We start from the raw sequence: 26,068 nt of genomic DNA on the forward strand, positions 1-26,068 counted from the left end.
AGTTATTTTTATTTTCTTTATTAATAATAGAATAAAAGGTTAAGGGATTAACAAATCCAGGAACACTATCAGTAGACGAAATCATAGTCAGGAGCAAAGCCGGGGTCAGGTACCAGGTGATCAGTAAAAGCCAAGTCTGGCGAGCAGTATGAATACTGCGGCACCTGGGAACAGAGGCAGAACATGTCCGGGTAAAGATGTAACCGTCAGAAGGCCACAGGTAGATGGTGAAGATCCTTCAATAAAGGTCCAGCAGTGATGGTGGATCTGCTGGAGGCTTTTAGTTATTTTTTTTTTATTAATAATAGAATAAAAGGTTAAGGGATTAACAAATCTAGGAACATTATCAATAGACGAAATCATAGTCAGGAACAAAGCCGGGTTCAGGTACCAGGTGATCAGTAAAAGCCAAGTCTGGCGAGCAGTATGAATACCGCAGCGCCTGTGACAGAGGCAGAACATGTCCGGGTATCAATAGACAAAATCATAGTCAGGAACAAAGCCGGGGTCAGGTACCAGGTGATCAGTAAAAGCCAAGTCTGGCGAGCAGTATGAATACTGTGGCACCTGGTGACAGAGGCAGAACATGTCCGGGTAAAGATGTAACGTCAAAAGGCCACAGGTAGATGATGAAGTTCCTTCTATACAGGTCCAGCAGTCATGGTGTATCTGCTGGACTTCAGGGCGCTAGATGTGGAGGTTTACATTCTTTTAGATGGTGCTGGGGCAACTGCAACAACATGTAAATGCGCGAGCAGCCCTGGATAATCTACGCCGGCAGGATGATAAGAACCGGCGGAGGCGGGAACCTGTGAGAAGAGAATTAAATATAATGTAAGTGACGGGACTCCATATTACATGATGCTACTGTGCGATCACTACACCGAACGGCAAAGGAACCTTACTATACTGAGGTCAGGGGTCACTGTCAGCCATCATACATGGGACAATCCCATCACTGACAGATAATGTCTTCTCCACATGAGTTTTTCTCATTGATTGACATCACACAACATTGAGCTGATTCTCAAACTTACGTTGTCTCTTTTCTTTCTTTTCTTCATTTTCTGGGTTTTGTTGTTCTGCACTCAAAGGTATCGAAGATTTTCTGTCCTCGTGAACTGGAATATCTGATCAGAATGTAAAAAAAAAAACATGAGTAACAATGTATTCTTATAGAATCTGTTTTGTATCTATAACGTAAGTAAAGGGACGACTTATTACATGTCACTATTGTGCAGTCACTGTGGCCAAACGGCAGAGAAATCTTATTCATAAAGAGATCAGGGATCATTTATGATTGTCGCCCCCCCCCCCCCCCCCCCGACATTTTTTGAAAATGATTTAAATAAATCGTTTGTTTAAAAACCAGTGTGGGGTCACCCCTAATTTTGATAGCCAGCCAATGTAAAGCAGACAGCTGAGGGCTAGTATTCTCAGGCTGGGAAAGTCCATGGATGTATGGCCCTTCCCAGCCTAAAAAAAAGCATCCTGCAGCCGCCCCAAAAAGGTGCATTCATTAGGTGGAAAGTCCTTTCATTGTAAAAAGCACTCGCCAACCCTCTCTTACCCATTTTTTACCTTTCAAAAAAAAAATAATAATCCAGAGGGATCCACCGTAAATCGATCCCATGTCCCATAATGATCCGGGATAAGGTTACTAATGTCAGCGCTCGTCTCAGCAGCTGGATTCACACGCTACTGTCATTGTCTTCAGGCTGGTACAGGCACCGGCTGGTGAATACTACGATCAGCAATACCTGCTATTGCTGCTATCAGAGAGATCAGGCAACGCTGATGACAGTAGTAGTTATCAGCTGACCCCTGACCGACGGTAATCTTTTCACCGCCAGTAACAGACGCACACTCATGTCCTGTGTGACAGCGTGGGAACCCACAGCGTTCAGCAATGCCCTGGGCTCTGACTGGTGGTGACTTCAGTATGATTGCCACGTCAGAGCCGGTGTTTCCTATACTGTCACACAGAGGACAGCATGGGAACTGTGGAATGTTTGGGCCTCCCATTCACGTGAATGGGTTTCGAACCATCCGGCTTCAGGATCACGTTCGGGTACTATTCTGGTACTAATCCAAACTTTTTTATAAACTTTGGCTGAAACCCAGGGACCCGAACATCCTCGCGTCCGCCCATCTCTACTAACATCTAATCCATATGAATTTTTTTCATTGATTGACATCACACAACATAGAGCTGATTCTCACATTTACCTTGTATCGTTTCCTCCTTTTCTTCATTTTCTGAGTTTTGTTGTGCTCTACTCAAAGGTATTGAAGATATTCTGTCCTCGTGAACTGGAATATCTGGTCAGAATGTAAAAAAAACCCATCAGTAGCAATGTATTCATATATTACCTGCTTTATATCTAAGCCTAAGTAAAGCGATGACTTATTACATGTCACTATTGTGCAGTCACTGTGGCCAAACGGCAGAGAAATCTTATTCATAAAGAGATCAGGGATCATTTATAATCGTCGCCCATCCCCCCCCCCCCCCCCCCCGATGGTTTTTAAAATTTATTTAAATAAATAATTTCTTTAAAAAAATGGCGTGGGATCGCCCCTATTTTTGATAGCCAGCCAATGTAAAGCAGACAGCTGAGGGCTAGTATTCTCAGGCTGGGAAAGTCGATGGATATTTGGCCCTCCCCTGACTAAAAAAAGCATCCCGCAGCCGCCCCCCCAAAAAAGGTGCATCCATTAGATAAAAAGTCTTTTAATTGTAAAAAGCACTCGTCAACCCTCTTTTACCCATTTTTTACCTTTAAAAAAAATAATCCAAAGGGATCCACTGTAAATCGAACCCACAGCGGTCAGCAATGCCCTGGGCTGTGACTGGCGGCAATCATACTGAAGTCACCGTGTGAAGCCAGTGTTTCCCATACTGTCACACAGAGGACGGCATGGGAACCGCGGGATGTTTGGGCCTCCCATTCACGTGAATGGGTTTCGAACCATCTGGGTTCAGGATCACGTTCGGGTACTATTTTGGTACTAATCCAAAGTTTTTTTATAAAGTTTGGCTGAAACCCAGGGACCCGAACATCCACGCGTCCGCCCATCTCTACTAACATCTGCTCCACACGAATTCTTCTCACTGACATCACACAACATTGAGCTGATTCTCACACTTACCTTGTCTCGTTTCCTCCTTTTCTTCATTTTCTGAGCTTTGTTGCTCTTTACTCAAATAAATTGAAGACTTCGCTTCCTCAGGAGCTGGAATTTCTGATCAGAAAGTAAACAAATCTCTTAGTAACAATGTATTCTTATAGAATCTGCTTTGTATCTATAACGTAAGTAAAGCACATGATACTATTGTGCGGTCACTGTGGCCGAACGGCAGAGAAATCTTATACAGAGGTCAGGGGTCACTGTCAGCCATCATACATATCCCATCACTGACAGATGTCATCTGCCCCACATGAGTTATTCTCACTGACTGACATCACACAACATACAGCTGATTCTCACACTTACCTTCTCTCTTTTCCCCCATTTCTTCATTGTCGGAGTTTTGTTGCTCTATTTCCTCGTGAGCTTCATTTTCTGATCAGAAAGTAAAAACAAACTCTTAGTAACAGAATACTCTTTTAGGATCTGCTACATAAATAAAATTTCAGGTGACAAGGTTTTTCTTATGGATTTTGGGTTTTAGCTTGGCCAATAAGTTTAATCCCATTAATCCCAACTTTCTGTTCATACAGATCCCTGAATGACTAACCCTAAGGCTGTGACAAAATGAAGGGTGGGGCAGCACTTCTGCTAGGAAAACGCTGACGGTCGGGCACGGATCTCTGGCGCTCCCCTCTTTTATCCCCCTCTCCCTCTTTATTTACTAATACATACACCAATCACAGACTGTTCACAGGGAAGGAAACCTATCCGTCCCCTGCTATGGTCCCCTGACTGGCCAGGTTTGCTAGCCAAATACCTGCAAAGCACTTGTGAGTACGTACAATGGCAAGAACAGAGAGAAAGATATTTTCCCACCGTTTAACCCCTTCAGGAGGGGGAAATACAACAAATATGGTAATGCCATGTGTTTCTTTCTTGAAGGTTCAGGGATCACCATTACTTTTGCTGAATTGGTTCTAGTCTACTATATAATTGTCTAAGGGGTACTTCCGTCTGTCCTTCTGTCACCGTTATTCGTTCGCTGATTGGTCTCGGCAGCTGCCTGTCATGGCTGCCGCGACCAATCAGCGACGCGCACAGTCCGGAAAAAAATGGCCGCTCCCTACTCCCCGCACTCACTGCCCGCCGCCCGCATACACCCCTCCGCTCACACAGGGTTAATGCGGTAACGGACCACGTTATGCCACGGGTAACGCACTCCGTTACCGCCGATATTAACCCTGTGTGCCCAAGATTTACTATGGACGCTGCCTATGCAGCGTCAATAGTAAAAGGATCTAATGTTAAAAAAAAAATCATTACATACTCACCTTCCGATGCCTTTCCCACTCCTCGCCACCCTCCGGTAACTGCTCTGTGCAAGCGGTGGGATCCGGTACCACTTAGCGCATGCCTGCCATGATGTCACGGTCATGTGACCGTGGCGTTATCACAGGCCCTGCGCGAACAGGACCTGCCATGATGTCACGGTCATGTGACCGCGGCGTCAGCACACCCAGGGACTGGAAGCTGCAGCCTGTACCGCGGACAGGCCACAGAACTACAAGTATGGTGAGTATGTACACACTACAAGGGGACGGATCGGAAGGTGAGTATGTTTATTTTTTATTTTTTAACCTGTCACGTGGCTGGGCAATCTACTACATGGCTGGGTTATATACTACGTCGCAGGGCAATATACTAAGTGGCTCTGTGCTGTATACTACGTCGCTGGGCCACGTCACTGGGCAATATACTATGTCGCTGGGCCACGTCACTGGGCAATATATTACGTCACTGGGCAATAACTACGTCACTGGACAATATACTATGTGGCTCTGCTGTATACTACGTCACTGGGCAATCTACTACGTGGCTCTGCTGTATACTACGTCACTGTGCAATATACTACGTCACTGGGCAATATATTACGTAACTGCAATATACTACGTCACTCAGCAATATACTACGTAACTGCAATATACTACGTCACTGGGCAATATACTACGTCACTGGGCAATATACTACGTCACTGGGCAATATACTACGTAACTGCAATATACTACGTCACTCAGCAATATACTACGTCACTCAGCAATATACTACGTCACTCAGCAATATACTACGTCACTCAGCAATATACTACGTGGCTCTGTGCCATATACTACGTCACTGGGCAATATACTACGTCACTCAGCAATATACTACGTGGCTGGGCAATATACTATGTCACTGGGCAATATACTACGTAACTGCAATATACTACATGTCTGACCAATATACTACGTGAGCATACATATACTAGAATACCCGATGCGTTAGAATCGGGCCACCATCTAGTTTTTGAGATAATTGTCAAGAGTGTGTCTCGTCCTCCTGGGAGATCTGGGGTTGAAAACCATGTTGAAAACTAAATCTCTGAGCAGTCATAAATATTCGGAGGTCACCCGAGCGTGCTCGGGAAAAGCCGAGCAACGAGTACACTCTCTCATTACTACTTACAATGCTATAAAAGCGACTTTTCTAGGCCAGAATTTTAATTAACTATTAATTACACTGGTCAACAGCATTTTTGGTGCCAAAGATATTTCATCGAATTTAGGGTATTTTTGGGGTGCTGATTCTGAATATGTCATCAGTTTTGCCAGATTGGCTCAAGTTTTTGAGATTTTTGGTATCTTATTTATAGCACTTGTTGGTAAATGCGACGCATCATCTCATTAATTTCTTTGGATTAGTACTTGAACTGAGCAGTTCTCAATATAGTTTTGTGTTAATTAGTGTTCTAAAAGTTTGTTCATAGCTTGATTTTTGCACTAACTTTATGTTGTTGTCTGTTTTCCAGTGAAAAGCATGAACTCATCAAGAAGAAGTTGTCTTAACGATCCAGACTCATTCTGTTACATTTGTGGTGAATACACACTGCCAAAACATAGAAGAAACATAACAGACTTCGTAAAAAAAGTGTATTTTGCCTATTTTGGGGTTATGCTTGGGGACCAAGACAAGTTTTGGGCACCACACATAGTGTGCAAAGCATGTATCGAATTATTACGAAAATGGAGCAAAGGACAAAGAAAAAGCTTCAAATTTGGTGTTCCAATGGTGTGGAGAGAGCCAAAAAATCATCATGATGACTGTTATTTATGGTAAACACAGGTACAGGCACATCTTCACAATGAGGGACGGGCCTTCTTGCAGATTCCATGTTACTCCCATTTTCGTTTCTTATGCTTATTGAATCCTTGCACTTGCACTGCACAGAAATAACAGTCATCATGATGATTTTTTGGCTCTCTCCACACCATTGGAACACCAAATTTGAAGCTTTTTCTTTGTCCTTTGCTCCATTTTCGTAATAATTCGATACATGCTTTGCACACTATGTGTGGTGCCCAAAACTTGTCTTGGTCCCCAAGCATAACCCCAAAATAGGCAAAATACACTTTTTTTACGAAGTCTGTTATGTTTCTTCTATGTTTTGGCAGTGTGTATTCACCACAAATGTAACAGAATGAGTCTGGATCGTTAAGACAACTTCTTCTTGATGAGTTCATGCTTTTCACTGGAAAACAGACAACAACATAAAGTTAGTGCAAAAATCAAGCTATGAACAAACTTTTAGAACACTAATTAACACAAAACTATATTGAGAACTGCTCAGTTCAAGTACTAATCCAAAGAAATTAATGAGATGATGCGTCGCATTTACCAACAAGTGCTATAAATAAGATACCAAAAATCTAAAAAACTTGAGCCAATCTGGCAAAATTGATAGCATATTCAGAATCCGCACCCCAAAAATACCCCAAATTCATTAAAATATTTTGGACACCAGAAAAAAATTTTTTTTTTGTTGACCTGTGTTATTTTAAAAAACTAGAGCCATTCTGGCAAATCCAAAGCAATATTTTTAATCAGCACGATAAACTTAATATAAAACCGTTAAGACATCATTGGCACCAAACTCTCTGTTTACCAGCGTAATGTAAGTAAAGGGACGCCTTATTACATGATACTATTGTGCACGAACAGCAGAGGAATGTTATCATACAGAAGTCAGCGATCATTGTCAGCCATCATACATGCGACAATCCCATCACTGACAGATAACATCAGCTCCAGATGAATGATCTGGTAATCTGGGAAAACCGTACAAAATTAGCGAAATGTATGAGTCTATGGGCAACATAATTGGGCTTCATGAAACATGGACAGTATAGGAGACCAATGACAGAAAAATCATGTGGAAATATTTGAGATGAAGTCAACATTCTCATTTGTAGTGCTGTAGACATGTACATACCTGACAATGGGGGCGAGCATGGCAAACTGGTAATATCATCATCTCTAATAGATGCAGGAACAGATTCTTTCTGCCTGTTTGGGAAGAAGAAAAACGTGTAAATCACAAGTAAATGCAGTATAAAAGGGGTTGCCTCAGTAGTTTAACACCAACTATAAGACCTATTAGGACATATGAGAGTTATAGTGGGGAAGGTTTCTTGCTTAAATCTACCTTTTATAGAGCAGAGCGAAAAACTACTACAAAGAACGGCTGGCATGTATTACTACATCTCCTACAGTGTGGGCAGCACTAAAAGTGCATGACTGGCTACAGTTATAGGATGTTACCATCAGCAGTTTCTGAAGCCTAATGACTGCTAATCATGGGGAGATGGATGCTGTAATTGATGATATGCTATTTATCTCCGATATTTGGGGTTGTGCACATATATCAGCCTGGAGCTTCAAGTAATGACCCTATAGTCTACTCACATTTCTAAGATGTTTGTGCAGGCTGCTTGTGTAAATTCTGCAGGTGACTTGGGATCCTCATTATTGATCCTGGTAGCGGTGGTACAGAGCTAAATGCGAACAACAAGAAGATATGAAATATTTTTTTTTCTTACTTTTAGATGTATTTTTTTTTACTATTTTTGCATTTGTTGTTCTCATACTTACTTTAGAAAGCCATACAGAAGAAGATGTAAAATTTTCGAAGTTAAAGCTCTCATCCTCCTCATCCTCTGAGACCAGATGTTCATTTATATCAGAGTGATCTACAAGACATAGGTAATGAAGTATTATTAGACGTTGTCAATATAACAGTCACCATTTATCCGTAATATTAATGGGAACCGATTGTCTCAAACTATGGTAGACGAGACAAGCAGCTGCTTAATCTAGATGACGTCTTCTACTTACTGATAGAGAAGCTTGTGTCCACGTTTGATGCAACCTGAGGAACATACTCCGGCTTCTGACTTAGAAGGTTGTCAAAGTCTAAGCCAGTCAGGAATGGATGACTCTTGATCTCAAATGTTTCTGCTGGAAAATACAAAACAAAAGTGTTGCGGATATTGTCAGAGACTGTTCCATATCTGAACTAATGACGTTTCTGAGCAAACATGAAGGAAATTTACTGAAAGTCATATGAAGAATTAGAAATGGATGAGCTGATAGAGAAGTGCTGATTCTCATAGACATGAGCAATATGTCCTATGTCTAATAAGCAAATTGTTACCTGTCCCAAGTCTTTGTTCAGGATTTCTTATCAGCAGGTCAGTGATGAGGCACTGAGCATCAAAGGGAGGAATGGGTTCACAATCCCAACGTAGGTGTCCTGTTATATAGAAAATTACAGAAAATGAAACATTTTTATTGGACTGTAAGATAAAGCTAAAGAAATAGGTGAACAAATGTAACCAACCAAAGCAATGATTGGATTAATCCACTTACCACCTACAACACCTTCAATCTCAGTTCGGAAGTTCCCAAAAAGTGGTACAGATCCCACAAGGAATTGATGTAGTATGATCCCCATTGACCACCAGTCAACAGGTCTTCCATAGCCTTCCCTCCGGATGACCTCTGGGGCTACATAACGTGGGGTGCCGCAGACCTGGAAACCAACAGAAGAAAGAGATGAGATTGATCATTCCATTATTAAGACAAGTTCTCACCATAAAAACACAATGACAGAAGATAAAATATCAGCAGAAAAGATCGCTAGAAATGAAGAATGCAGAGAAGAAACAACAGTGTGATGAGATTAGTAAAGAACAAGCTGCGTTTCTGTAAGTGATGCCCACCTCATGGTCCCGGAACTCTCTGCTGATCTCCTCTGCTGATGGCTTGTAGTTGTTGTTTTTTGGTATCATGACACCAAGTTTTGCAGTACCAAAATCAGTAACTTTAATGTGTCCAGTAGATGTTATCAGGAGGCTGTGAAAGAAAAGATGGTTTTAGCCTTGCAGACTATATGATAATAAATAACTTCCTTTATCATACTACAGGGGGCACTTACTTCCCTGGCTTCAGGTCTCTGTGGACCACACCATAGCTGTGCAAGTATTCTACAGCAACAACCGCTTCTGCAAAGTACAAGCGGGCCAAGGGGACAGATAAAGGACCCCTGGTGTCTAATAGGGCCTGACAGTCTCCACCTGTAGAAAAAAAGGAATATGACACGTGAGGGGTTTAGAAAGCAGATCACAATGATGTATAATGGGAAGTGAGCCGAGATATTAGGCAGGAAAGAATATATAAACATATAATGAATAGTGCACATAATATTAGACTAAAGTAGTGGTGAAATGTGGTCCATGTAACTAATAACATAAAGTTATATCACTTCTTGTCTACAGCTGAAGAAACTATCTATCTATCTATCTACCTACCTTTCTATCTATCCATCCATTGAAGCCCCTTAGTGTTCTCACCAGCAATATACTTTTTATGGCCATTTCAAAGTATGATGCCTTCAATAGTGCCCCCACCCAAACACCGAGTATGGTTCCCCCAGTGAATCCTGCTCCCTACAGTATCACCCCACATATACGGTGTCAGGATGATGGCGCCCACAGTCCCTATACTCTGTATAATGTCCCAAACAGACTCTCACACAATATAATGGCCCCACGTCTTCACTTAGTATAAAGGCCCCCACAGCTCCTCACACATAATTTGGACCCTAACACAGAATGAGGACCCCCACAGTGAATAAGGACCCCACAGCACACCACTCAGTATGAAGACCCCACTCTGTACAGGGACATTCACTGTTGACAAGTCAATCTGGGGGTATTAGCAGGCTCCCATTGCCTCGCACACAGTACTATGTCCCCCGCAGCCACCCAATCAGTATTATGGCCCTACAGATGCTGACAATAAATAAAGCACTATTCCCCTGGCCCCATTGCCACGGCATGCTGCTCTCGTCAGTCCGGTGTGAGTGCTGAGTCTCCACACTACGGGCGCGGTGCTGTGACTACTTGGCCCCTGCGGTGTACGGAGTCTCAGACCACAGTCTCACGACCACGGACTGAATGGTGGACCGGGGGCTTTCGGCTTCCTGATGCGCCATTCTGTTCAGCTGTATTCCCATTCTGAGGATGCCGCCATGCTGAAATTGTGATGACAGGAGGAGTGATGTGGCCCAATGCCAAGTGATGCTGGGCCCCCTAGAGCTCATGGGCCCCATAGTACCCCTGCTGACAGAACAATTAATTTCCGGGCATGGAGGTCATATATAACCTATAGTAAATGCGCTGTGGTGATGTAACCAACCACCTGGACAAATCCTAATGATATGATAAGATGTCAGCAGACGTGGACTGACTAATAGAATACACATGTCCTACCTTCCACATACTCCATGACCATACAGAGGTGATATGTAGATGGAAAGGAGCAGAGCATGGAGGCCACAAAGGGACAATCACAGAATGTTAAGATGTCCCTTTCCAGATAAGCATCATCCACCTCTTCTCGAGCAGCCACGATCCGCTTGCTCATTTTCTTCATTGCAAAGGTCTGATGTAAGTCTTTATGGCGCACTAAGTAGACGGACCTGGAGAAAAGCACAATCCATGGTAAATAATCAATCCTTATTAACAGTCCATCTATAGAAGTCATTATATGGTCTTCTGTACTAATTTCTTGGAGTCCGTCCGTCACTGGAGATACATTTCTAGAAATTAATAATATAGCACTGCAGTCACAAGTGTGACCCCGGCCTAAGGCATAATAAATGGAGGGGATGGAAGTAGTTAAATAATAATGGAGCCCATTCAACCCACCTGTCCGAGGCTCCCACCTGTCCATCCCTGCAGTTCTCCATCCTCCGGGCCAGGCTTTGGTTGCTCTAGCGCCCCCGTCTGGTGCTGAGGCAGTGATTGGACTCACGTGGTCATGGTGGAGGGTGCAGATGTCATTGACGTCAATATCGTGTCAATCCTCCCGTGATCGTGTGTAGCCGATTACTCTTATCAGCTCCATAATGGAACCCAAAAACCAAAGTCTGCTGAGGAGGAAGCTCTGGTGGAGGCGGTACCATAAGAACCGATGGGGTCTAGGACACGTGACTGTAATATGTTATATTCATCCCTTATCTTAAGGGTCTGTGCCCACATTAAGTATTTGCAGCAGAACCTTTTACACCATATCTGCATTTCTAAGCAGGAAAAACGATGCGTCAAATAGTCGCATTTTTGATACATTTTTTACCTGCGTTTTTGTTGCAGATTTTCTCCCACTCATTATGTGAAATCTGCAGAAACAATGCTGAAAGAATTGACCTGCTGCAGAGTTAAATGGAAAGATAAGCATCATGTGCACGAGACTTCAGGACTCTGTCACTTTTCTGGCATCATGAAATCTCTCAGGTTTTGTAACAAATCTGAGCAGAAAAAAAACACAAAAAAAATGCGAGAAGTCTGCGATGTGTGCACAGGTCCTTACAGTGTGACCTGTTCTAGGTCCGTACGCTCCACTGTATAGAAATGAGCTGAATAGTGAGAATTGGATGTGGACAGTGATGTGGACTGGCCGAGCACAGAGGCAGAAGTGTTGTCATAGGGAACCCTGAGCAATGTGGATTATACCAACAGAAATCTCACCCAAAAGTTCCAGCGCCGATCAGTTTGGATGTTTCAAAGTCGCTTATATGCGGCATTCTCGCTGGGATCAATGATTCAATCGCTCCCTATAAAAAATAAGAAATGATATTCAGATAAGAAAGCTGCAAGAAAAAAGCTCCAGACACAAAAACGTCTTCCTCCAATATTATGTCCCAGCTGATTCACAGTGATTGCATGTACAAGCAGAACGCTCCGCAGACACCGATGTCATTTAACCCCTTAAGGAACAGGGCTATTTCCGTTTTTTCCTCCCCTTCTTCCCAGAGCCATAACTTTAGTTTTCGGTCAGTATGGCCAAGTGAGGGCTTGTTTATTTGTGGGACGAGTTTTATGTTGGAATTACACCATTGCTTTTTCTATATCCTTCACTGAAAAACGGCATAAAAATTCTAAGTTTGGTGAAATTGCAAAAAAGTGCTATTCCACATTTGTTTTTCTTTTTTTTTTTTTTACCACCTTCACTAAATGCTAAAACTGACCGGCGATTATGATTCTCCAAGTCATTACAAGTTCACAGACACCAAATATGTCTAGGTTCTTTTTTATTTAAGTGGTGAAAAAAATCCAAAGCTTGTCAAAACAATAGAAAAAAATGGTGCAATTTTCTGAGACTCGTAGCGTCTCCATTTGTCCTTATCTGGGTGAGGGCTTATTTTTTGTGTGCTGATCTGACGTTTGATACCATTTTGGGGTAGATACGGTGCTTTGATCGCCCGTTATTACATTTTATTGCAATGTTGCAGCGACCAAAAGCGTAATTCTGGCGTTATTATTTTTTGCTTGTTACATCATTTACTGATCATATTACTTCTTACATTTAGATATATCAGGCGTTTCCAAATGCGGCAATATCAAATATATCTATTTTTTTTGTCTAATTGTTTTATTTTGAATGGGGCAAAAGGGGTATAATTTGGACTTATATTTTTATTATATATATATATATATTTACCGTATATACTCGAGTATAAGCCGAGATTTTCAGCCCAAATTTTGGGGCTGAAAGTGCCCCTCTCGGCTTATACTCGAGTCATGATCGGTGGTGGGGTCGGCGGGTGAGCACTGTCATATACTTACCTAGTCCCGGCGATCCTAGCGCTCCCCCTGCCTGTCACACTGTCTTCGGTGCCGCAGCCTCTTCCCCTGAGCGGTCACGTGGGACCGCTCATTAGAGAAATGAATAGGCGGCTCCACCTCCCATAGGGGCGGAGCCACCTATTCATTTCTCTAATGAAGCGGTGCCGGTGACCGCTGACAGAGAAAGAGGCTGCGGCACCGAAGACAGGCAGGGGGAAGGAGCGGGACGCCGGGAGCAGGTAAGTATCGCATATTCACCTGTCCTCGTTCCACACGCCGGGCGTCGCGCCATCTTCCCGGCGTCTCTCCGCTCTGACTGTTCAGGCAGAGGGCGCGATGACGCATATAGTGTGCGCGCCGCCCTCTGCCTGATCAGTCAGTGCGGAGAGACGCCGGGAAGATGGCGCCGAGGAGCTGCAAGCAAGACAGGTGAGTATGTGTTTTTTTTTGTTTTTTTTTATTGCAGCAGCAGCAACAGCTATGGGGCAATAATGGCGCCGAGGAGCTGCAAGCAAGACAGGTGAGTATGTGTTTTTTTTTTTTTTTTTTTATTGCAGCAGCAGCAACAGCTATGGGGCAATAATGGACGGTGCAGAGCACTATATGGCACAGCTATGGGGCAACGGTGCAGAGCACTATATGGCACAGCTATGGGGCAATGGTGCAGAGCACTGTATGGCACAGCTATGGGGCAATAATGGACGGTGCAGAGCACTATATGGCACAGCTATGGGGCAATGGTGCAGAGCACTATATGGCACAGCTATGGGGCAATGGTGCAGAGCACTATATGGCACAGCTATGGGGCAATGGTGCAGAGCACTATATGGCACAGCTATGGGGCAGTGGTGCAGAGCACTATATGGCACAGCTATGGGGCAATGGTGCAGAGCACTATATGGCACAGCTATGGGGCAATAATGGACGGTGCAGAGCACTATATGGCACAGCTATGGGGCAATGGTGCAGAGCACTATATGGCACAGCTATGGGGCAATGGTGCAGAGCACTGTATGGCACAGCTATGGGGCAATAATGGACGGTGCAGAGCACTATATGGCACAGCTATGGGGCAATGGTGCAGAGCACTATATGGCACAGCTATGGGGCAATGGTGCAGAGCACTGTATGGCACAGCTATGGGGCAATAATGGACGGTGCAGAGCACTATATGGCACAGCTATGGGGCAATGGTGCAGAGCACTATATGGCACAGCTATGGGGCAACGGTGCAGAGCATTATATATATATGGCACAGCTATGGGGCAACGGTGCAGAGCATTATATATATGGCACAGCTATGGGGCAACGGTGCAGAGCATTGTATATATGGCACAGCTTTATGTGGAGTATCTATGGGGCAATGGTGCAGAGCATTGTATATATGGCACAGCTTTATGTGGAGCATCTATGGGGCCATAATGAACGGTGCAGAGCATTATATGTGGCACAGCTTTATGTGGAGCATCTATGGGGCCATAATGAACGGTGCAGAGCATTATATGTGGCACTGCTTTATGTGGAGCATTTATGGGGCCATAATGAACGGTATGGAGTATCTATTTTTAATTTTGAAATTCACCGGTACCTGCTGCATTTTCCACCCTAGGCTTATACTCGAGTCAATAAGTTTTCCCAGTTTTTTGTGGCAAAATTAGGGGGGTCGGCTTATACTCGGGTCGGCTTATACTCGAGTATATACGGTAATATTTATTTTCTACTTTTTACTTGCTTCAATAGTTTCCATGGGAGACTAGAAGCTGCGATCATCCGATCACTGGTGTGACACGTAGCTGGGGTTCAGCTCTGCTATGTGCAGCAAACATGCTCATCTGCTATGTGCACCAACCACCGGGGGGCGCTCACAGCAGTGTGACAATGACAACCCCAGGGGTCTCCTGCCAAGAGCTAAGACGCACTTCCTGCACAGCCATGTTACATGTCACTGTCGGAGTTTGACAGCGGCATTTAACGTATTAAAAGCTGCAGGTGAATCACGATTCCACCCACGGCTGTTAAAGGCATATAACTGGATCAGCTGTCATATGCCGGATAAGATGGGGGAGGTCATGGACATAGCACTGCATAGGTCATTAAGGGAGGCCTCCATACACTGGAATCATCGCACAGTGCTGAATAATATGGTAGATCACTTTTGAATTCTGTCAGCAGGTTTTTTTTTTATATGTAATCTAAGAGCAGCATGATATAAGGGCTGAAATCCTGATTCCAGCGACGTGTTACTTACTAGGCTGTGTGTCGTTTTATTACAATTAGTGTTTAGTCAGTAAGAGATTATCACTATAGGTCCAATCTTGTGCCACGTAGTCCTATTGCTCTGTGTGACCCTGCCCCACCACAGATTAGCGGATTTCTGCTTATTCACATTGTATTGTACACAGAAAGCTGCCAGTCAGTGGTGTGGGCGAGCTTATACAGGGCTCAGCATTCCGAGCTCTGCTAGATCTGCAGCAGAAAAGTGTGATTTTATCACAACTCCTCCACCCAGTAAAGTAGGTGACATCGCTGGAATCAGGGTCCCTTCCCCTACATCATGCTGCTCTCAAACGGGTAGCAGTAACCTGGTGCCAGATTCGCTTTAGTATAAGTGCTATTATCTAACACTATAGGATCATCTACATTTAGAATAGAGATGTCCCCTGGTTATATGGGGCTAATACTGGACTCGTCATTCACATCCCATGATCTGGTGATATACAGACATCCCCCTCTATGATACTCACAGCGGCAGGTTCTTGAATCTCCGGGATCTCATAGATTCCACTGTCAGGAACCGCCAGCACAGTTGGATCTAAAACAGCGATAAAACGATTAAGAAAAAAAATGTATTAGACGATATCAATCCTACATACACAATACAGCAAACTACAGGAGAAATAACGGCCGTCTGTAAATGGGGATATCACTAATTATATGGGGGCTGTAAATATGAGGAGCACATCACCCTCACTGTACATGTGAGTGATGGGAAGAGAGCTCAAGCTGAGCAGCAATATGCAGATTAGCCTGGAAGTGCACGAGGGCGGGTCACTGCACTCAGACGGTTTCTGTCACGCCCCCAGTGCACTTCCATCCCGGCTGATGTTTGGCTTCTACGTTAGATTCTCCTGACTGAGATATTGGATTTCTACAAACAAAATGGTGCCTGTCATTAGAGGGTAATGGGCTGCCAGTCAGAGCAGCACTTCCCATGTACCAAGTGCTGGCAGGTTCCCTGTACACAGAGTAGAGTAAATCCGCCATTGTCCCCTCTATAATGTCTGGAGATCCCTTCTAGAAGGTCGGATGATCGGCTTACCTGTGATCAGATCGCTGGTCAGTTCCCGCTGACTCGTATTCGGGTCAGGGATCATTTCCGGGTGTAGATTTTGCCCATCTTCGGTGTCGCCTTCTGCTGTTACCTAATAGTTAGAATATATAGATTTAATATGTGGAAGAGTTCACTAACTCACCAAATCCATAAATCAGGGAGCACTAAACCTGCATTTACAGATGCAGGAGTTGTAACTGTGCAGATAATGTGCCATGTTTTCTCATATTCTCATTTAGGTGGATTAAGAGAAATTAAGATTGAAAAATCAAATGTTCAGTGTAAACTTCTCTGCACCGTGACCCCAGAGCCGTGTTACCTGCGCTCGTTATATCCTGCAGGGGCTTACGTAACTACCACGGTCGCTGCTGCTACCGGGCCCGACAGGTCAGGGGCACCCGACTCCCACCGCCGCATTCAACTATACGTCATCGCGCACTCACTATGTGCCAGGCAGCGGCAGCCGCTGAGACAGGAGCATGGAGCAGCGCAGGCACGAAGAGAGGTGAGGAGTGTGTTGCTTTTTTTTGTTATAACAGTGAGTACTAGACTGTGGGGCCTGTTATGATCCTAGTGGCAAGGATCGCAAGTAGGACTAGCTAAGTAACTAAACAGACTACAAACTCTGGGGAAGTGGTAACTGAATTGACCGCAACCTGATCCTATCCGCACACAACTATAGGTAGCCGTGGAACGTTACCTGAAAATCCTAGACGTCTCTTCACGGCCTGAGAAACTGACTATTCCTAGAGGGAACGAAAGTCCTCACTTGCCTCAGTGAAATGACCCCAAAGATATAGAATAGCCCCCCACAAATATTAACGGTGAGTTAAGGGGAAAGCACAAACGCAGAGATGAAATTAGATTTAGCAAATGAGGCCCGCTAACACTAGATAGCAGAAAATAGAAAGGGAACTGTGCGGTCAATTAAAAACCCTATTCAAAATATCCACGCAGAGATTGCTCGAGCCCCCGCACCAACTAACGGTGCGGGGGAAGCAACTCTGTACCCCAGAGCTTACCAGCAGCAAGAAATCACATATTAGCAAGCTGGACTAAACTCATCATACACAGAAATCATATTGCAGACTGATGAGCAAAAAATAATTAAACAGAACTTAGCTTCTCCTGAAGAGACTGAAAACGAAGATAATCAGGAGTAATCAGAATAGCACTGAATACATTGACAGCCGGCAACAAGTGGAAGTGAAACAGAGCTAAATAGGAAACTCCCAAGAGAATAACGAGGCAGCTGATCCAGCCACAGACCCGCAGGATAACAAACAAAGCCACCAGGGGGAGCCCAAAACAAAAGTCACACAATACCACCTGTGACCACAAGAGGGAGCCTGAAAACAGAGTTCACAACAGGGGCCATTCTGGGGGGGGATGGGGGAGATGCGAGCTGTGCTATATACTACGCGGGCTGTGCTATATACTACGCGGGCTGTGCTATATACTACGCGGGCTGTGCTATATACTACGCGGGCTGTGCTATATACTACGCGGGCTGTGCTATATACTACGCGGGCTGTGCTATATACTACGCGGGCTGTGCTATATTCTTCACGTGCTGTGCTATATTCTACGCGGGCTGGGCTACATACTGTGATACTGTGCGGGCTGGGCTATATACTATGTGGGCAGTGCTATATACTACGCGAGCAGTGCTATATACTACGCGAGCAGTGCTATATACTACATGGACTGTGCTATATATTGCAGGGGGTATATTTTATATTCTATGGGGCAGGCTGTGTTATATACTCTGTGGCTGTGTTTTATATAATATGGGGGTACATTATGCATTATATTCTATGGGGGAGGCTGTGTTATATACTATGGGGTACATTATATTCTATGGATAGGCTGTGTTATATACTATGAGGGGCTACATTATATACTATGGGGAGGTTGGCTCTAATCTATTCTATAGGGGCTACATTATATTCTATGGGGCTGTATTAGATTTTATTAGGGAGGATTGCATCATACTCTATGATGGGGCTACATTATATTCTATGGGGAGGTGGGCTGTATTATATTCTATTCGGGACTACATTATATTCTATGGGGGGGCTGTATTTTATTTATATTCTATGTGGGGTGATTGCATCATACTATGTGAGTGGGCTACATTATACTATATGAGGGGGGCTGCATTATCGTCTATGGGGGGCTACATTATATACTATGGGGAGGTGGGCTGTATCATATTCTATAGGGGGCTACATTATATTCTATGGATAGGCTGTGTTATATACTATGAGGGGCTACATTATATACTATGGGGAGGTGGGCTCTATTATATTCTATAGGGAGCTACATTATATTATATGGGGGGCTGTATTAGATTTTATGAGGGAGGATTGCATCATACTCTATGATGGGGCTACAGTATATTCTATGGGGAGGTGAGCTGTATTATATTCTATTCGGGACTACATTATATTCTATGGGGGCTGTATTTTATTTATATTCTATGTGGGGTGATTGCATCATACTCTGAGTGGGCTACATTATACTATATGAGGGGGGCTGCATTATCGTCTATGGGGGGATACATTATACTCTGGGGTGGCTGCATTATACTGTATCGAGTACTATGGGGAATACATTATACTATATGAAGAACTATGAGATGCATTATACTATAGGAAGTGAATTGTATGACATGGATGAAGATGCCGTGCATTATACTATATGGCGCACTATGAGGAGTGTATAATACTATATGGAGGACTGAGGAGTGTATTATACTATATGGAGGACTATGAGGAGTGTATAATACTATATGGAGGACTGAGGAGTGTATTATACTATATGGAGGACTATGAGGAGTGTATAATACTATATGGAGGACTGAGCAGTGTATTTTAATATATGGAGGACTGAGCAGTTTATTATACTATATGGAGGACTGAGGAGTGTATTATACTATATGGAGGACTGAGCAGTATATTTTAATGGAGGACTGAGCAGTGTATTATACTATATGGAGCACTATGAGGAGTGTATTATGCTATATGGAGCACTATGAGGAGTTTATTTTAATATATGGAGGACTGTGAGGAGTGTATTATACTATATTGAGGACATAGGAGTGTATAATACTATATGAAGGACTATGGGGAGTGTATTATACTACATGGAGGACTATGGGGAGTGTATTATACTAAATGGATGACTATGAACTGTGCAGTATATTATATAGAGGACTATGGGGGTGCATTATATTATAAGGAGGACTATGGGGGTGCATTATACTTCTTGTATGGATCCCCATGATTTCTATGTAAGCCCCTAATGAATATAATGGTTTATTTTCTTTTATATATTACAAAGCAGCAGCAGTACGGGGGACATATATACACCAGGTTGGACCCATCCTGATATATATTTTGTCCCCTGTACTATTTCTGACTGTTGATCTGGAGAAGATCAGAAAACAAGGACGTGTGACAGAGAAGACGGCTCCTTACCAGGCATTCCGATGAGCGGGCCGGATCTTCCAGTACAGACAGGACTTTTTGGGCGAGTCTCTTAATAGAAGACAAATCGCCATTTTGAAATCTTGTTTCAGCCTATAAAAAAGAAAAGAAATAAAAATAAAAATCCCTTGGTGAGAAAGGTCACAATGAAGGCGGCCATTTTATGTGACATTTGCTCCTCTGTCTGCAGATACAATGACGCCTTATCTGGGGATTAGTGGTGTTTTATATTGGAGGAAAGAAGAAACTTGAATCCCGCCATTATTATCTATTATTATGGAGAACGTCCGCCACTTACCTGCTGTAGTGATGTCCTGATGTTCTGAGGTAAATCGCTCAGATATTCTGAGGTGAGTTGACCTCGGTGGTATTTGGTCAGGCAGTCCCTTACTAGCCCCACCACCAGCCGGTGAGTGAAGCTGAGGACGCCATCGGGTGGTAGAAGCGCAGTGTCAGGGCGATTGTTGATAACAATCCCCCATAGTGCGTCTACCTGAAATGTGTGAAGAAGATAGTCAGCCATAGCGAGTAAGTGAAAGTGCGCACAGTTCACCAGCTATAGAGTCAAACAATGACACCCGTGACACTGTGCGAGTTCTATAAATAGAGTCTGTGTTCCGTGATGTCATAATAGCGAACATCATGAGTGATGTCATAATGGCCGACCATCATGAGTGATGTCATCATAGAATCTTCATGGGTGGCTCTGTACAAATAGATGCTGCCTAGTAATTCTGAAAGTGGAAAACCATAGAATGAATTATGTCTCCATGTTATTATGGACATTCTATTTTATTTCCAGCTTGAACACAACCAAGATAAGGGTATGTTCACATGATGCATTTTTGCAGCATTTTATCCTACCCCTAAAACCAGAGTGGTAGCAGGAAAAACACTACGTACAATACTGATGTTTTTGCAGCATTTTGTTCTTTTCTTTCATTCAGTTGAATGGGTGAAAAACGCTGCAAAACTGAAAGAATTGAAAAACGTCAAATAAAAATAACGGAAGAAAAAAATGCAACGTGTGATTGAGCGTTTAGAAATCTCATTCTCTAAGCTGATACTGTAAAATGCTAGTTTTTTTTTTCCACAGAAGGAAATAAGTCTGAAAACACCCTAGGGTTAGGCATATTTTCGTGTTATAAGCTGGAACTCACAGGCTGTGTCAGTGAGACACTGACAGACTCATGCACTACAGTACACAAGTACTGCAGTGTATGAGAGCGGCAATCAGAGTAAAAATTATACATGTCCCACAGTGAGACGAAATACAAAAGTGAAAAAAAAAGTAAAATAAAACATGTAAAAAAGTAAAAAAAAAAAAAAAAAGCGCACACAAATCATGGAAAGCCATTTCGCCACTGAAAACGCAGCGTTTATCTAATATGTATAGCTGAGTGTATGTATGAGTGTGTATGTATGTGTGTTTGTATGTATCGGCGACGCCCACTCCACATAGCCCCGCCCTTTTTTCCAATAAGAAGAGGGTCATGTGACACATCAAACTTATTGAGAATTTCACAAGAAAATCAATGGGGTGCTTGGTTTAAACATAACTTTATTTTTTCATGAGTTATTTACAAGTTTCTCTGTGTTTACAGCCATTGACATATTGCAGAGGTTAACGCTAGCGATGAGCGAGCACTAAAATGCTCTGGTGCTCGTTTCTCTGGTCAAACAATTTGTAATACTCGGGTACTCGGACGGAATAACGAGCCCAATGTAAGTCTATGGGAGACACGAGCATTTTTACCGCAATTTCCCCGGGGGTCCTTTTAAACCCTTCCCAACCTGTGACACAGCATATGCGTCATGAAAGTCTGTGCCAATCCGACCTGTGATGCATATGCGGTTTCACAGAATGATCGCGTTCCTGCAGATCGGGTGAAAGGGTTAACTCCAATTTCACCCGACCTACAGGACCAGGGGGAGTGGTATTTCAGCCCAGGAGGGGTGGCTTTGCCCCCACGTTGCTACAATCGCTCTGATTGGCTGTTTCACTTTCAACAGCCAATCAGAGCAATTTTTAATATATCATCAGTCAAACTGCTGAAATATTACAATCCAGCCATGGCCAATGCTGCAATATCATCTGCCTTGGCTGGAGACCCCGATCCACCCCATCCACCGACTGACAGCGGCGATCTGCCGCCACCGTTAGCCCTCCTCTCCCCTCTGTCCTGTCCTCCGCCCCCCCGCCTGTCATCCCCCCCGCTGTCAGATCTCACCCCTTCTGTGCCTCCCGAGTCCTGGCGTCCCTCCCGGTGCCGGCGGTCTTCAGCGATGGGCGCTGCCATCTTCATTCATTCATTCATTCATTCATTCATTCATTCATTCATTCATTCAATGCCGGTACATTTTGATCACTGTGATACAACCTATCACAGTGATCAAAATAAAAAAATAGTAAATAAACCCCCCCCCCCTTTATCACTCCCACAGAGAGGGAAAATAATAAAATAAAGAAAATCATATTTATTTTGATTTTTCCACTAGGGTTAGGGTTAGAACTAGGGCTAGGGATGGGGTTAGGGCTAGGGTTAGAGCTGGGGTTAGGGTTGCAATTAGGTTTAGGGCTAGAATTAGGGTTAGGGTTGGAATTAGGGTATGTGCACACGGTGCAGATTTGGCTGTGGATCCGCAGCGGATTGGCCGCTGCGGATTGGCAGCAGTTTTCCATGCATTGTACAGTACCATGTAAACCTACGGAAAACCAAATCCGCTGTGCCCATGGTGCAGAAAATACCGCTCGGAAACGCTGAGGTGTATTTTCCACAGCATGTCAATTCTTTTGCGGATTCCGCAGCGTTTTACACCTTCCATCAAAGTCTGCACTTCAAAACGTCAGTACTTCCCTTCCGAGCCCCGACGTGTGCCCAAATAGTGGTTTACCCCCACCTATGGGGAACCAGCGTACTCAGGACAAACTGGAGAACAACTTTTGGGGTCCAATTTCTCCTGTTACCCTTGTGAAAATAAACCATTGCGGACTAAAAAAATCAATTTTGAGGAAAAGAAAAAGGTTTTTTATTTTCTCGTCTCTGCGTTATAAACTTCTGTGAAGCACTTGGGGGTTCAAAGTGCTCACCACACATCTAGATAAGTTCCTTGGGGGTCTAGTTTCCAAAGTGGGGTCAATTGGTGGGGTTTCTACTGTTTAGGCACATCAGGGGCTCTGCAAACGTAACATGAAGCCCGCAGACCTTTCTATCAAACTCTGCATTCCAAAACGTCACTACTTCCATTTCGAGCCCCGACGTGTGCCCAAACAGTGGTTCACCCCCACATATGGGGTATCAGCGTACTCAGGACAAACTGGACAACAACTTTTGGGGTCCAATTTCTCCAGTTACCCTTGTGAAAATAAATAATTGCTTGCTGAAAAATATTTTTTGAGGAAAGAAAAATGATTTTTTATTTTCACGGCTCTGCGTTATAAACTTCTGTGAAGCACTTGGGGGTTCAAAGTGCTCGCCACACATCTAGAAAAGTTCCTTGGTGGGTCTAGTTTCCCACCATTAAAATGGGGTCACTTGTGGGGGGTTCCTACTTTTTAGGCACATCAGGGCCTCTGCAAACGCGACATGGTGTCCGCTAACGATTGGAGCCAATTTTTCATTCAAAAAGTAAAATCGCGCTCCTTCCCTTCCGAGCCTTGCCGTGCACCCAAACAGTGGTTTACCCCCACATATGAGGTATCTGTGTACTCAGGAGAAATTGCCCAATAAATGTTAGGATCCATTTTATCCTGTTATCCATGTGGAAATGAACAAATTGAGGCTAAAATAAATTTTTTGTGAAAAAAAAAAAAGGACTTTTTCATTTTTACGGATCAATTTGTCAAGCACCTGGGGGTTCAAAGTGCTCACTATGCATCTATATAAGTTCCTTGGGGGGGGGATCTAGTTTCCAAAATGGGGTCACTTGTGGGGAGCTCCAATGTTTAGGCACACAGGGGCTCTCTATACGCATCATGGTGTTCGCTAACGATTGGAGCTAATTTTTCATTCAAAAGTCAAATGGCGCTCCTTCCCTTCCGAGCCTTGCCGTGTGCACAAACAGTGGTTTACCCCCACATGGGAGGTATCGGTGTACTTAGGAGAAATTGCCCAACACATTTTAAGATCCATTTTATCCTGTTGCCCATGTTAAAATGAAAAAATTGAGGCTAAAAGAAATTTTCTGTGAAAAAAAAAAAAGTACTTTTTCATTTTTATGGACCAATTTGTGAAGCACCTGGGGGTTCAAAGTGCTCACTATGCATCTAGATAAGCTCCTTGGGGGAGTCTAGTTTTCAAAATGGGGTCACTTGTGGGGGAACTCCAATCTTTAGGTACACAGGGGCTCTCCAAACGCGACATGGTGTCCGCTAACGATTGGAGCCAATTTTTCATTGAAAAAGTCAAATGGCGCTCCTTCCCTTCCGAGCCCTGTCGTGCGCCCAAACAGTGGTTCGCCCCCCACATATGGGGTATCGGCATACTCAGGACAAAATGTACAATAACTTTTGGTGTCCAATTTCTCCTTTTACCCTTGGGAAAATTAAAAAAAATTGTTGCTAAAAGATCATTTTTGTGACTAAAAAGTTAAATGTTCACTTTTTTCCTTCCATGTTGCTTCTGCTGCTATGAAGCACCTGAAGGGTTAATAAACTTCTTGAATGTGGTTTTCAGCACCTTGAGGGGTGCAGTTTTTAGAATGGTATCACTTTTGGGTATTTTTAGCCATATAGACCCCTCAAACTGACTTTAAATGTGAGGTGGTCCCTAAAAAAAAAAATGGTTTTGTAAATTTTGTTGTAAAAATGAGAAATCGCTGGTCAAATTTTAACCCTTATAACTACCTAGCAAAAAAAAAAAAAATTGTTTCCAAAATTGTGCTGATGTAAGGTAGACATGTGGGTAATGTTATTTATTAACTATTTTGTGTCACATAACTCTCTGGTTTAACAGAATAAAAATTCAAAATTTGAAAATTACGAAATTTTCCAAATTTTAGCCAAATTTCCTTTTTTTTTTTCACAAATAAACGCAAAAATTATCGACCTAAAATTTACCACTAACATGAAGCCCAATATGTCACGAAAAAACATTCTCAAAACCGCTAGGATCCGTTGAAGCATTCCTGAGTTACTACCTCATAAAGGGACACTGGTCAGAATTCCAAAAAATAGCCAGGTCATTAAGATCAAAATAGGCTGGGTCATGAAGGGGTTAAGGTCTGAAAATGATGGAAGCACTGCTCAAATGACAAGGTAACATGATGGCAAATGTCCCTGGAAGCATTTCTGACTCCTAGGTTACAGCTGTAAATAATGTTGTCAGAGTTTCACTCCATTTTTACAGGTGCACCAAAAAACATACAAAAACAAAATAGATTTTGCTGGAAAATATGTTAAGGAACATCTTTTCCAGGGCAATGACTTGTATATACTGCAAAATAATTAACCCCAGACCAAAATGTTCCCCCACCACTTGGGCTATGTTCACACGCAGCGTTTTTGATGCTTTTTTCAACTTTAATATTGCTTTAAACCAATACAAATGCATTCACTGGGAAATGTCATTGTAACATGTAACAACCCTAGCTGGCCATGTGGTGTATGACACATAAGGCCTTCCATCATTCTTTTTCTGTCACAATCCGTTGTTTTATGAAAAAAAATGGATCCAGCAAATGTTGCTGCTGGATCCGTTTTTTTCTCATAGACTTGTATTAGCGACGGATTGTGACGGATGGCTTCACATTTCATCCGTCGTGCGCTGGATCGGTCCTTAAAATGTTGTCCATCGGGCGGAGACAACGCACATAGAAACGTTTTTTCTGTACGTCGGAAAATCGCTCAGTGACGGGTCCTGCGCTGCCCATCGTTGGCTATAATGGAAGCCTATGGACGCAGGATCTGTCGCTGACTGTGAAAAGCAGGAATCCAGCGACGGATGCCGTCTTTTGAAACTGAGCATGTGCGGATGAATGTCCTGTCAGGGAAATTCTGTCTCGCTCTCTCTCTTTTTACTATTGATGCTGCCTATGCAGCATCAATAGTGAAAAGATATAATAATAAAAAAATAAAAAATCGTGATATTCTCACCTTCCGGCGTCCCCTG

General features: G+C 43.3%; 2 protein-coding genes across 2 annotated transcripts in view; one reads left to right on the forward strand and one right to left on the reverse strand.

Annotated features, from left to right (window-relative positions):
• Window positions 1–26,068, forward strand: part of PDHX (pyruvate dehydrogenase complex component X) — a 152,665-nt gene that overhangs the window by 32,613 nt on the left and 93,984 nt on the right. The window lies entirely within an intron of this gene.
• Window positions 22–20,585, reverse strand: LOC143809552 (microtubule-associated serine/threonine-protein kinase 4-like). The gene is made up of 19 exons (XM_077292605.1): window positions 20,257–20,585; window positions 19,950–20,051; window positions 16,456–16,558; window positions 15,881–15,948; window positions 12,039–12,124; window positions 10,782–10,990; window positions 9,446–9,584; window positions 9,231–9,363; window positions 8,878–9,040; window positions 8,663–8,761; window positions 8,344–8,466; window positions 8,101–8,198; window positions 7,915–8,003; window positions 7,442–7,515; window positions 3,499–3,567; window positions 3,154–3,246; window positions 2,230–2,322; window positions 1,038–1,130; window positions 22–809 (listed from the first exon to the last, which is right to left on the reverse strand). The coding sequence occupies exons 1-19, from the start codon at window positions 20,479–20,481 to the stop codon at window positions 712–714; spliced, it is 2,157 nt and encodes a 718-aa protein (XP_077148720.1). The 5' UTR covers window positions 20,482–20,585; the 3' UTR covers window positions 22–711.

The sequence above is a fragment of the Ranitomeya variabilis genome, chromosome 2 (genome assembly GCF_051348905.1).
Source record: "Ranitomeya variabilis isolate aRanVar5 chromosome 2, aRanVar5.hap1, whole genome shotgun sequence".
NCBI classification, from domain to species: domain Eukaryota; kingdom Metazoa; phylum Chordata; class Amphibia; order Anura; family Dendrobatidae; genus Ranitomeya; species Ranitomeya variabilis.